Source organism: Anneissia japonica, unplaced genomic scaffold (assembly GCF_011630105.1).
Source record: "Anneissia japonica isolate Jap-2015-1 unplaced genomic scaffold, ASM1163010v1 scaffold685_len2926416_cov193, whole genome shotgun sequence".
Taxonomy (NCBI): Eukaryota; Metazoa; Echinodermata; class Crinoidea; order Comatulida; family Comatulidae; genus Anneissia; species Anneissia japonica.
The window spans coordinates 1484125-1498741 of record NW_022692922.1 but is presented as its reverse complement, the minus strand read 5'-3'; the positions used below and the strand labels follow the sequence as shown (position 1 = coordinate 1498741).

The following is a 14617-nucleotide window of genomic DNA, read 5'->3' as shown; positions in this document are numbered from 1 at the left end:
ATATATATATATATATATATACACAACAATTAAGGTATGTTCTATAGAATGAGATTGATAATCATTAATTTTTATTGTCAAATTCAGGATATTAAAATATTGGTATAATGAATTAATTAACATTTTTGTTTTTCTTCAGACATCAATGAATGCCTGAATGACGGTACTTGTAGCCAGAAATGTACCAACACAGACGGATCGTTTATTTGTTCTTGCGTAGATGGGTATGAACTGAGACCCGATGGTAAAACATGTAAAGCAAAAGGTAAAAAAAAACATTATAAAATGCATTTGCATAAAATGTTTTATATTCAATATTGTAAATCTTTTAGGAATGTACAGCAATTTAGCAGTATTGGATCCTTGTTCTGAGCATTATTACGTTATATATACATTAATGAACCTTTCTGCTAAAGATAATGCTACGGTACTACGGGGTGAATGTTTGAACTTTCCATGTTTGTGAGACATGCTTGTAATCCTGACATGATTTGATTGGTCATTAGGTAAGCATGATTTACACACCAGAAAGGTATATTTGTACTCAGTTGTGCATCTTGGAGTCTTGAAATGGGAGGGGGTGGGGGGGGGAACAAATGTGAAGTGGGGGATCAGTTAAAAATAAGGTGATATAAAATTATTTTTTAACTATTGAGCATAATCTTTTTTTTTTGCGGACTTTATTTTTGGGACGTGCGCACCCCTATATACATACACCTGATTAAACTTCTATCAATAACTAATAAGATGTCTACACTCTTTAGGTCCGGAGCCGTATTTACTGTTCACTAATCGGATTGACATACGCCGGATTGAACCCGAGCGCTCGAAGTACGTATCCATTTTAAAAGGATTGGATAATGCTATTGCATTAGGGTATCACATTGGGGAGAACCTGGTGTTCTGGTCAGATGTTACATTAGACATAATTAAGAGGGCTTCATTGGATGGCACACATATCATGGATGTGGTGATATCGGGTCTGGAGAGTCCAGGTTAGTAATACTCTAAATAATTTATCAAGCAATGAATGTAAAATTGAATAAGAGGGAGGCCAAATTTGATTTGTCAACCTTTATTACATTCATTCCCGTTTTTAAAAACATATTCTATGTATCTGTTATTAGATTATAATGCAATGTAATATATTTTGTGCTTAGTTTACATTGTGTTTAGTTTACATAATAAAATGAAAGTTAACCATTATCAAATGTCGGACTAATTATTTCAATTATGTTTATATATTTTTATATTATGTCCCCTTCTCCAAATCTGTTATTTCAAATTTTTTCAAATTTTTTTCTATTATATCCCCTTCTCCAAACATGTTATTTCTATGTTTTTCACTTTTTTTCTATGAGGTTTCGTAAGCATAGTTAAAAAAAAAAAATTATAGCCAATGAATGGCTGGACAGTACGGGATGTTTATTGTTTCTAGGATTAGATTTCAAGAATGTGGGCCTTATAATTAATGATAACTATTTAAAAATACATTACATGTTGAATTGATATTCAATATTTTTACCATTTAAGAATATTTTTTTAAGCAGAAAAAAGTAAAATAAAAAATAGAGCATAAAAATAGAATGGAGTGTAGGAGATGTTATAAAATAATTTATTAGATTTTTATGATTGACATTCTATCATTTAAAATTGAAAAAGTGGATAATAATCGTGTTTTAAGTAGTATAATAGTGTACTACTTAGAGAATGGTTTTCACTTCATATCAAAGATACTAACCGACGGTTGAAGACTGATCTCTGTGTTACTCTTGAGTATTTTAATGACTGTAATGGTAGATCAAATTTATAGAATATCATTATAGTTTATGCAGTCTTTACAATGGGGCCTTGAGGGTTGCAACCATTTGCTGCGCTTTGCATCTTATCTAAAGTCAGTAGCGATACATGTCAACCTCTAGAGGGCTTTTGACTCGTATCTCTAAGGAGCTATCTTCACACTTAATACTGTATATCAAAAGATGGCATCTTATGTTGTAATTAAAGATTAGTTGACAAAACAGAGATAAGCTAGTTATTATGCAGTGGATAATAGCAAGCTTATCATATAAGTATGTGCTCAGGAATGCAAGTGACTTATCAAATATTTAAAGGATTTTTAAAGCCAGTTTTGGCCAATAAACAAACCCATTTTTATTTTGTTCATGCTCTTATAAATGTGTATGTTTATTATGTTTTTAACCTTATTTAGGCATTTTAAGCTGTATTTAATTGATGTTTTTCCCCATTTTATACACGTATACTATATTGAGGTACCTTTGTATGGGGGCAGCTATATTTCAACTAACTTGGAAAGAAACTGTGAAATATATTAAAATTCTATACTACTTTATCTTCATTCAATTATTTTGCCATATTTTCTGAAAGCATATTGTGCAGCATTCAAGTTGAATGCTTTAAAAAATGTTTACTTCTTTGACGAATGTGAAACATTACAACAAAGTTCTTCTAACACAATACAAATTAGAAAATAATTATTCATCGTTTCCGTACTGTACTGCTGATGTTTAGTTAACGCGTACTGCAGGAGCACAAATCAGCATACTCACAGCTAAATGTAAATACGCACACAGCATACTGATCATATCACTATAGCAACCGATAATTGCTACAACAGTTAGTTATCAAATATTAAAAGACGGCAATTGACTTATAAAGTAATTAGTAGAGCATGCATCGTACACTAGCGGAAAATGATTTTTTCGAGCATTAAATCTAACCTTCGTATAATAATTTTCCTATAGTGTCCTGTGCATCCTAATTGCTTATTATTGTGCTAGTTTCCTTATACAATGTGTTAGGACTTTGATTAATTCTGATTGTTTCTCATCTCAGGTGGTATTGCTGTCGACTGGATTGGGCGCAAACTTTACTGGTCCGATTCGGGAACGTCCAGGATTGAGGTTTCAAATTTAGATGGCTCTCATCGATCAATACTTGTGTGGTCGGGGCTGGAAAAACCACGTGCTATCGCCACGCATCCATTGGTTGGGTAGGAATTCATTTTCATCCTACTAAATAGTCATTAGAAAATTAGCTAAATTTAATTAAATTCAAACTCTAAAAACAATTAAACATTAAATTTGTTTAAAAAAAATAATATTAATATAAAATATACACAATATATTAACAGAAAATAAATGTAATATCTCCATTTAATATATATAATATGCTGTATTTATAATTATAATTTAAGTATAATATGACAATTTATATATACAATGTGTAATACTATATGTCTCATTTTTGTATTTAAATATACAGATAGTATATGATATATAATAATAAATATAACAAAAAAATTAAAATATAGATCAGAAGTATACACATAGTATAACGTATATCAATATACAATACAAATACATAATATATCTTAATAAAATTTGTGAACTGAATCCTCTCTAGAGTATAGATAATAGTATCTGTATCATAAAAGTCAATTATATATATTAAATTAAATGTAAATTTCATATTAGATAGATACGACATAAGTGGAGAGAATAGTGTAGGCCAGTGTATATTTTTATCAGTAAATTGTAATTCAATTTTTTTTTTAATTTCAGGCGAATTTTCTGGACAGACTGGGGCAGTGAGCCTAAGATTGAAAGTGCGGCCATGGATGGCAGCAACCGACTTGTAGTGGTCGACACAGGATTGTTCTGGCCCAATGGACTAGCGATTGATTACGCCTCGAACAAATTATTCTGGGTGGACGCTAAGCATCATGTGATTGAGAGTGCTAACCTTGACGGCTCCCGTAGAAAAGCTATAATCAGCGAAGGTAAAATGAAAAAAATTAAGGAACTGTTTGAGAGGTAAAACCTTCAATGGACATAACAAAATAATCAACCAGATTTTGTGTTTAAGGGTGTTTGGGGATGGGTGTGGAGGGACGTGGACCATAGGAACTACAGTATATGTTTTTAATTCTTGGTAGGAGTGATATGTTCAGTCAATGTGTGCTCAAATCCTGTTTTGGGGCCTTACGTTTTGTTTTTGGTCTTGAACTAAACCTCACATGAGGGTTGGCAGGAAGAGGGACCATGTATCACTTATGTTTAAACTGGTGCTACACTGTAGTTGCTGGGTCCTAGGGGGAGCCTGCCAAACTCCTCGCTCTACTTTTACAACAAGTGTTGAAGATGTAACATAAGAAAAAAAAACATACCGTCTAATTACGTATCTTTATTTTTCAGGGCTGCCTCATCCGTTTGCTATCACACTCTTTGAAGACAATATTTACTGGACAGACTGGCATACCAAGAGTATTAACACTGCCAACAAGTTCACCGGGAATTCACTTGAAACCATTCAGAGCCACCTATATTTTCCAATGGACATCCATTCATTTCACCCTCAGCGACAACCTGCAGGTTAATAAATTAAACTTATGTATTTCAGTAGATTTCTTTGATGCATTTCTGTTTGATTTGAAAATGTGCATTAAAATGAATAATAAATTATTAGTGAATTGGCTATATCTCTTTTAGGTATAGTTGATGTGGCTTGGTGGCTAAGTTGCCTGCCTTTCATTTTCAAGGTCCTAGGGTTCAATTCCTGTCAGTCAGAAGATTGTTTTCCTTAATGCCTCCTAATGAAATTTAGTTTTATGTTAAAGCGTCTTGTAAATATTTTTGTGTATAGGAATATATATATATATAGAAGAGAGGGATTAATTTTCAGTCTTTGGCCTGTGTGTCTAAATCGGTGAATAAATGACTGTATAAGATTAAATTTTACAATTATTGATTACACTAGGATCATTGATCGGTATATGTAATAGACAAGTTATAGTTTACATAATATAGTGGGATCATGTACACAAACCAGAATTTGTAGACCCTATTCAATGTTTGAAAGCCATATGGAGCTAAGATTTGTTTTTCATTATTTTAGAACCACTTATATTATTTTATTATATTGATACAAAGATTGATGTCAAGCCCATGGCTTATTAAGTATCCAGTGTCCAGTTATCAAGTTGTCTTCGACAAAAAACTGTTGTATGCCCATATATAGTCATGATGTGCCTATATATGGTCATGATGTGATGTCATCATGACCATGTTTAGTCATCACATGTTTTTGTTGAATAAAATTTGGTAGCTGAATGAAACAAGGACATTACTGTACTAATTTAAAACCATAGAGCTATTAAACAACTAGAGTGCTGACAAGATGGCAAAGCAATGCAGAGTTATGTATGTGTACCATCCAAGATGGCCGTTGTAGAAAAGCGCCAACTTCAGGCTTAGTATACATATTATTACCATAAATAAGCCCTCTGACTATGGACCTATCTTATTAGTATGTCCGTGCTCTGACTGACTATTATTTCATTAATGATAATGTGTAATGGTAATAACAAATTACTAAACATTCATAGCCAAAACGAGGCCAAGTGGAGCATTTTATTCAAAAATAAAGTACCAAGGAATGAAAATTAAAATCGTGTACATTACACCCATACACCGCAACGCTCGAGTTTCAAACATACGGGTAACTAGCTTTACTGAACTTTCTGTGTAATTTGAGGGCGCAATTGCAAATGATGGTGCTTAGGCGAAAATTGATTGGCTGAATCTATGGCAGCCATCATGGATGGTACACACACACAGCTCTGCGTATTTCGAACATCGAATACATTGTAGTTAACGCTCTAGTATTCTTATTATATCTCTATGTGTAAAACTCAACAAACTCTTTATTTCTATAGAGGGCAGTATACACTCTTTATATTTTAACAAATTCTGTTTTTACAGGTGAGGATAGGTGTGGTACAAATAATGGTGGCTGTAGTCATCTGTGTCTGTTCAATGACGATGGGTTCAGCTGTGCCTGCCAAACTGGCTACAAGCTGATCAATAAAACACATTGTTCTAACAGTAAGTGTACAAGTCTAATCCTTTATAACTATCAAAACTTAGTGCCAAATGGCCAGTGGTTAAGGTAGGGCCACAAATGCAGTAGCCATAATATTGCCTCTGATTCAAGCGGTCTTGGTTAAGGAATACAAAAGTCATCTTTGATAAGGACTTTAAAACTTGGCCCAGTGTACATAATTGTCTCATGTGCAACATAAAGAATTGACTGTACAATACCTGTTACATCTTTTGAGATGAGTAGAGGGTTTACCACATCGGAGTACTAGTCAATACAGCCCCCCCACTTTTTTTTTCATCTGTTTACTAAAAAACTCAGACACAAATTGACTCTTAGGGCAGATGAGAGGTACAAGCATTCTTCAACCTCATTGAGAGTTTGGTACAAAGCGCTGTAAAATCCACTACTTGACCTCTTGGTAAGCAATGTGTGACAAAAACAAGCAAAACCAGTCACTCCTCGCAAATTGTGTATCAGAGATAATTGTAAAAATTGCTTGAGTTTCAAAATTTTTGAAATCTTTTATTGCACTAAACTAATCTTTATATATTTATACATCATGCTATTTTATTATTTTCCCCATTTTCAATGTTAAAACAACAATTTTTAATGATTTGGTGATGGTTTCTGCCTGAGAAATACCAAAAATTTTCAACTTTGAAGGCTGATTTCTCAAATACTGTTCTTTAAACAGCTATATGATTAAACATAACTGTAACTTCATAACACAATGTCGGATTTAAGTGATCCTTTATAAATCTAAATGTACTTTTTAACCTTGTATTCACTAAAAATTGTTTTTTTGCAAGGAGTGATTAGTTTAGCTTGACTTAGCCACATACAGTGTGATAAGCAGATGAAAATAAGGGTATAGTTTCTCACCTGTTTATAATGTTAACCAAAAAATAGTTTATCCTCCTATCACACATAATAGTCCGGCAGCTTAGCAGATGGATGTGGACGTTCCGGACAAAAGCACCAATTTTTTTTTACATGCTCCTTATGGTCATAGCATTCAATTTTTGGTAGGAACCACCTTATCTTAGGTCATTATGGCGGCCATCTTGGATTTCAAAATGGCCGCCTAATGAAACCTATGTTTATCTATATCTCCGCTTCTAAACCACTTGGAATTATAATTCTAATGTCTGAAACTATTTTTATATGGTCAATAAACTCACTGTATACAAACATTTCTTTATATATATTATTAGATATACAGATAATAAGGTATATCCCTATATACATGTATATATAAACCTATATAGAAACAAATAACAATAAGCATTGCTTTTATCATTTACCTATTGACAATGTTTATATATATATATACATATATATATATATATATATACATACATATATATATATATATTCAGTTGACATTATAATATATATTTTTTATGATGGATTAACAATAAATAAATTAATTTTGAATTAGCTGACTATGAGGGCTGAACGTCTACATGACATTATATTTAGGCGCATATATAATATAAAAACAAATAATAGAAAATAATTTTAATTTATATACTTAGTTAATTTAATAGACCAATGGGATAAACCCATTTTGTTAATAATAATGTAAAATTTAAATGCAACAGAAGAGGAGAATCTGATCAGAATGAAAAGGAAACCTTGCCTCCACCAGGACTCGAACTCAGCACCTTTTTCTTAACGTGCGAAGGTCTTACCAACACAACCACAGAGACCTGTGGTCGAGATACATATTTATATATTACAACATTATTATTATTCTATCTTTTAACTAGTATTGTATTTATATACTACTACACAGCAAAGTATTTTAATTTATATATAGCATAGTCTCTGTATACTTATATACATACTGTATATAAGGTATTTCACTAGTAGAATCTTGCCACTGTTCTGATTATTTAATAACAATCTGAGAAGATGTATTATTAAGATGTCATACAATATTGATCTTTAATGACCTATTTATGACCATAATTATCTGACCATGTCACCACTTTTTTTTTAAACTTTTGTGGGGGTAACTTACAATTTTTTCATCATTTTTAATCTAAATAAACACATACTGTACCAGGGTATACAATAAGAAATCCTGTCAAAAAATTATGAGATTTTGAATATTATAAATACAAAATATTATTTAAATTTAATGAAAGTAATGTCATCATAGTGTGAGCAAAACATTATTGCATATTCAATTATATATATATACTTATATACACATGCATATATACACATACTGTACATACTTTATATATACACATATATACATACATATATATACACCTACACACGCAACAAACACACAATACATATATATATATATATATGTGTATATATATATATATATAATGAATATATATATATATATATTATACCATTCTTTTTGATATCAATTTATCATTTCACATTAAATACAATTTCTGATATCAGACTTTTTCAATATATAATGGAATATAATAAATACAAATACATGTCACTACTTTTGATGTTATTCTTTGACTATGCAGTACAGTAAACATATTTAAAGGAACAAAACATGTTTTACATGGTGGTCACCTTGGAATTTAATATGGCTGCTTAATGACCTTGACCTAAAATGGCTGTCATAATGACCAAAAATTGAATTTGTGAGCTTATGTATGATTTTGCTGTAAAACACGACCACTTACAAACTATTAAGATTTTCTACGTATTTAACAGAGAAATGAAATTGAATGACTTTAAATGATCATCTCACCATGTCACAAGTGCTATAAATCCTTGACCATGAAAATATATTTTTAGACATCATAATTCTTATTGGAAGTTGTTTAAAAGCCGATATAGTGATAAATATAGGTTTTGCATGGCAACCATTTTGAAATTTAAGATGGCTGCCAGAATGACATCGAATGAAATATTGTAGTTCATAGTAAAAAGTTTGAATTCTGAGAGTATGGGTATGATTCTAATGTAAAATTTGACAATTACGTAATTTTAAAGATACCATACAATATCTTACATGACCCATTTGTGGCAACCTAACCAGGTCAAAAATGATATGATGGTATTCCTCGATCATATAATCATACTCTTAGACATTAGAATTATTAGAATTATAATTCCAAGTGGTTTAGAAGCGGAGATATAGATAAACATAGGTTTTATTAGGCGGCCATTTTGAAATCCAAGATGGCCGCCATAATGACCTCGGATGAGGTGGTTCCTACCAAAAATTGAATGCTATGACCATAAGGAGCATGTAAAAAAAAATTGGTGCTTTTGTCCGGAACGTCCACATTAAGTCCAAATATGGCCCTAAGCTGCCGTACTAAAACAAAGATCTTTGCGTAAACATTTGCCGTATTTGACAGCTAGTTCTTCGTTAAAAAAAAACGCCCACCTGCGCAGTGATGAATTCCTACTTAATTAAGAAGACGACCAGTCGAATAGAAAACTGATAAAAACTCGGCAAAACAAAATGGCTGCATAGTTACCGAGATACACGCTGCATAATCAAAATTGTATCCTCTTGTGGCCGTATAGATTTTTTTTAATGAAATGTTTTCATTAAGTTTTTTAATTCTGTTAGACTAGGACTCTTCAATTAGTTCTGAATATTTTTATTCTTCTTATGTTGTTTTTTGATTTGATCGTGATAGACACGGGGGTGGGGTACTAATCGCATGCAAGCGTTATTTAAAACCGTGTTTGATTTCTGGCGATCCTAGTTCTTCTCTTGAAATGGTTTGGGTTGACGTTGCTTTAAAACGTGGAAAGTCTTTGCTGGGTTGTGTCTATAGGCCCCCATCTGCTAATCAATGCTTTTTCAATTATTTTTAAAGTGCTTTAGAAAATGTATTTTTTTATGTCTCACAATTACAAAACAATTATTATTGCTGGGGATTTCAATATCCCATTTAATTTGGATTTAACTGGCAGGCTTCACAGTTGATATCTGTCACTGACACACTGAACCTGGTCCAACTTGTAAATTTTGTTACACGTAGGTTAAGACCTAATGACATTGCAAGTGCTGGTAATATTCTGGATTTGTTATTTTATAACAGACCTGAGTTTATTACTGATATATCCTCTTTACCTCCTATTGGAACAAGTGATCATGAATGTATTCATTTTCACCTTCCTTGTAAGAGTCATTTCTCGTCAGTGTCCCGACCTGTTTTTGCATATTCGAAAATTGATTTCAACTTATTCCACCGTAGGTTTTTTGACACCGATTGGGATTCCTGTCTTGTTGAAGGGGATATTAACTCGACCTGGGTTCGTTTTCGGAGCATGTTCAATCTTGCTGTCCGCGACGTTATCCCCAAAGTAAATATTCGAGGGAGGAAAAATCCTCCATGGATTACACCCAAGTTAATTAAGCTATCTAGGAGAAAACACAGGCTTTTACAAAAAGGCACTGAGACATAAAGATAATCCTAGAAAGTGGGAATTATACAAGCTGTGCAGAAACAAAGTTAGGTCACTGTCGAGAAAAGCCTATACTTGACTATGTTAAACATGTATCTGATGAGTGTAGGTCTAAATACAATTGTAAGAGGTTTTGGGCATTTTAACTCAACTCGTAGAACTGAAACTGACCCTCCCAGAAGCTTTGTTCTGGATAAATCAACTTTCTGTGGTGATTCTGATTTGCCTCTGCTTTCAACAATTATTGTTGTAATAATTTAACTGAGGATGATCAAACATCAGTTCTCAGTGCACCGATTTGTGATCAGTATATTAATAAGATCTGTGTCATCAGCACTACTGAGGGAGAAGTATATAAACTCTTGGCCACAATTTCATCTCGCAAATCCCCTGGTCCTGATCTTATCACCCCTAATATGATTAAATTAGCCTCTCCTTATATCTCTTCTACAATAACTAAACTATTTAACATGTTATTATCGTTTGGACACATCTCGTCTGAATGGAAAAAGGCTGACGTTATTCCAGTTCACAAGACTGGCAATCTTAATATCAGTAACTATCGTCCCATTTCCCTTACCTCAATTTTTGCAAACTGTTAGAAAGGATTGTAAGTTACCATCTTTTCTCTCATATTGACAACAGTGGGCTTCTCCCTATTAACTAAAATGGGTTTATTAAGGGTAGATCTTGTACCACCCAATTATCGACCATTATTCATGACTGGAGCAAAATCTTAGATTCTCATCACCCTTCTCGAATTGATGCAGTATTTTTAGATTGGTCCAAAGTGTTCGATCGCATTAATTTAAAGAAACTTTGTAACTATGGAATTCGTGACCAAATGTTTAATTGGTTCACCTCGTTCTTCGTGGTATATATCAAAGAGTCCAATTTATCCTGTGTCCCCCCCCCCCCCAGTATGCTGATGACACAGTGCTTTATGGTGCGATAAGTAAGTCATCTGACGTTGATAAACTTCAGAGTGATCTGAATAGCATTGTCTCTTGGGGTCAGTCAAATAAAATGCAACTGAACCCAAGCAAATGCAAAGTTATGCATATTACTAGATCAGCTAGTCATCACAATCAATTATACCCTTGAAAATACCATTCTTGATTCAGTTATTTTTTTTAAATACCTTGGTATTATTATTTCTTGTGACTTGCGTTGGGGTAGGCATGTGGATCATGCGGTTTCACATGCTTCAAGACGCTTGGGTTTGTCAAAAGAATAGTTGGAGGGGTGCAAGGTAACAATGCCTGCAAACAGTTGTATCTCACTCTGTGTCGTTCCTTACTTGAGTATGGTATTCCCTCGTGGTTGCCCTAACCAACGTGGCCATTTAAGATCTTTGGAGAGGTACAGCACAGATTTACTAGATCCTATGTTGGTGGGCATTGGAGTGCCCTTCCTCCTTATCCTGACAGACTCAAGCGTCTTAACATTTCATCATTTTATTCTCGCATTATGTTTTTACATCTTATGTTTATTGTTAAAAGGCTTTACAAGTATCTTGATGTTAATTTGTCTGATATTTCTGTTAATTGTAGACGTCTAAATTCACTCAAGTTTATAGAACAATTTTCCCGTACTAATGCCTACAAATACTCTCCATTTATTCATTTTAGTAGACTTTTAGTTCTCTTCCTGATAATATCAGATCCGAATTATTATTCTCCCCCATCAGTATTAGTCAAAGAATATATTGATGAAAGCACTGAAATATTATAGCTTTTATTTCTTAAGGAAGCACCAGCTATTTTCTTCAATTGAAAATTTGACTGCATTTTGAGATGACAGTTGGTTTTATTCATTTATTATATTAGCTTTATTATGCTTGATTTTGTTCTGTTTGTGTGGATTCTGTTTGGAGAGTCACTTGATAGTTTTCATCTTAAACTTTTTGACAATCCTTGGATGACATGTTTTTTACCTCTCTTTGTGTTTATGTTTCATCCGAAAATAAAATTTGATTGATTTGATTTGATAGGCCTACAATTATTTTTTGACTTCATGTGGGTAATATTATAATTTTTATTGTCTGAAATTTAATTTAAATTATATTAACGCAAACGGCCATGTTTGTTTTGGTCACGTGAATAACTTAACGCAGATTAATGCACTCTGGTTACGTCAGGTTGTCAACAAGTCTATTTTATGAACCAGTCGAATGAATATATTACTCAACGAAAATTCGTAGTCAACAAAATGAACAGTCGAATACGCCCATTGCTGCTTCAGTCGTCGGGAGCAGAGAGCGCGAATGACAATATTATGGTTTTAATTTAGTAGCGGTAGGGCTCACTAAATGATTAACAGAATTTGTAGCTATGCTAATTATTTAATTTTCGGTATCATAACATAAGGGGTGGTCTAGCTAAACCATAATAAAGATCTAGTCTAGCACCTGGCCTAGGCCTTCCACCGGTAGTGCTACTCACTTTCGGCCTAGGCTTAGTTTAGTAGAGAGAGGGGCCTAGGGCCTGGCAGCAGGGACAGGCCTAGCTAGCCGCTAGGGTGTAGTAGTAGGCCTGAGACAGAGTCACAGGCTAGGTATAGTCCAGCCTTTGCTAGATTAGAGTAGTAAGCCTATCTATTTTTTTTTTTTTTTTTTTTTACTTAAAATAAGACAAGGCTTGGCATGATGATGCTTCTTATTTATTAGTAAGGCCTTGTATAAATATAATCTACTATATTGTGTTGTGCACATTTTGTTCCTTTTGCTCAGTTTTGAGTTGCTGACGTAATTTCGAAGTTGTTTCAAACTGTGCGCGCAGTATGTAAACTGTGCAAGGACTCTTTCATCATTTGTGATAAAATGTGACATTTATATTTATGAACTGATATTGATATTAACTTTTTAGATTACTGTATGATTCATTCAACATAATGTGTTTTTTGGGTGATAAACGGAAATTCCGATGTTTTAATCGATCGGAAAAATTTGCAATGATAAAAGATAGGCCACCCATGTTTTATGTGGGACACACGACACAGACGGTAATTATTGAATGTATTAAAGATATACTACTACTAAAAAACTAATATTAATAGGCCTATGCCAAATAGGAATTAGTTTTTTACAGATTCCTCTGGTCTAGGCCTATTATTATGCTATTAAAACTGGCCTACGATGTATTTATATGAAAAAAATTTCCAAAAAAAATTTAAAAATTGGACCTAAGGAGTAGTCCTACTGTACATTGAAACCCATCTTTCATGCTTTTATTTGGCAATTAACGAAATAAACCTTGCAATTAGACAAAGTATGTAGGCAAATTATATAGGACTTAGATTCCAGTGAACATGGTTTTTTTTTTTCTTTCTGTGAAATAATAATCATCATCCAATGACGAAAACTTCTCATTTTTATTTCTATGCATGTACATAGGCCTACTAACAAGTTAAATATAATTTTTTTTCCAACAAGAATAATACTATACAAATATATGCTTACAAGTGGCAATTCAATAAATATAGCAATGCTTTTTAAAATAATGGAATGCAGTAACTACAATAATACCATTAATAATTTAAAAAATTAAAAAAATTGTAATAATAACCAAAATTATCAAGAATGAGAATAAATATGAGATATATGGTTGAGTTTGAAAATTAAAATTATGCCTGTATTACGAGAGATGGTTTTTGATAAGTTCGTAACATGTTCCCCTAACAATAAATACAACAATGAATTACTTTTCTTACAGTAAGTAATTTAGTGGGGTGCAATAGTACTGTCTGCATCTGCCCCAGACTTAAGATCTACCTTACTGTAGCTTCTATCTTGCTCAGCAAATGCTGGTGAGCAGTATCAATACATAATAGTATAGTAAGCCTACATGAAATTTTAACCTAGGTAGACACTGGCTGCACTTTTTATGTGTACAGTACATGGATCAGTCTTTTATGTTGTGCCACAGTAAACATCATCGTCACGCAACCATCGCTTTGAAGTTTGTGGTAAAGCTGTTGGTCTTCAAAATTGAAGACTGATGTGGCAGCACTTCTTGCTAGCTAGGCTTACACATTTATGCATGTGTACTGATCTTATCAAACTATACGTCCTACGTGCATTATCAAATACAGCCAATGTGCACATTACCATGCATAGGTATTAAATGACTACCTGTCTGGACATGTAACAGTAACAACTGCACATCAATTTTGTCTACAAATGCTTATTTTATTTTATCTTTTTGTCATAGAGTAAATAATTTTTCACTGTAGAAAAAAAATAGCATTGAAGTTTTAAATAAGTAAACTGACATTTGTATATATTATCTTTTTTTGT

The 14617-nt window shown here is 32.8% G+C and overlaps 1 protein-coding gene across 1 annotated transcript in view; it reads left to right on the top strand.

The window, feature by feature from the left end:
• The window catches only part of LOC117100474 (low-density lipoprotein receptor-related protein 4-like), a 58059-nt gene extending 52085 nt beyond the window's left edge, over positions 1-5974 (top strand). The window contains exons 11-16 of the mRNA XM_033240176.1: positions 140-265; positions 765-995; positions 2857-3013; positions 3585-3802; positions 4218-4394; positions 5784-5974. Of these exons, the coding sequence (XP_033096067.1) occupies positions 140-265; positions 765-995; positions 2857-3013; positions 3585-3802; positions 4218-4394; positions 5784-5974 (1100 nt within the window). The remainder of the gene's footprint in view (positions 1-139; positions 266-764; positions 996-2856; positions 3014-3584; positions 3803-4217; positions 4395-5783) is intronic.
• Positions 5975-14617: the final 8643 nt, after the last annotated feature.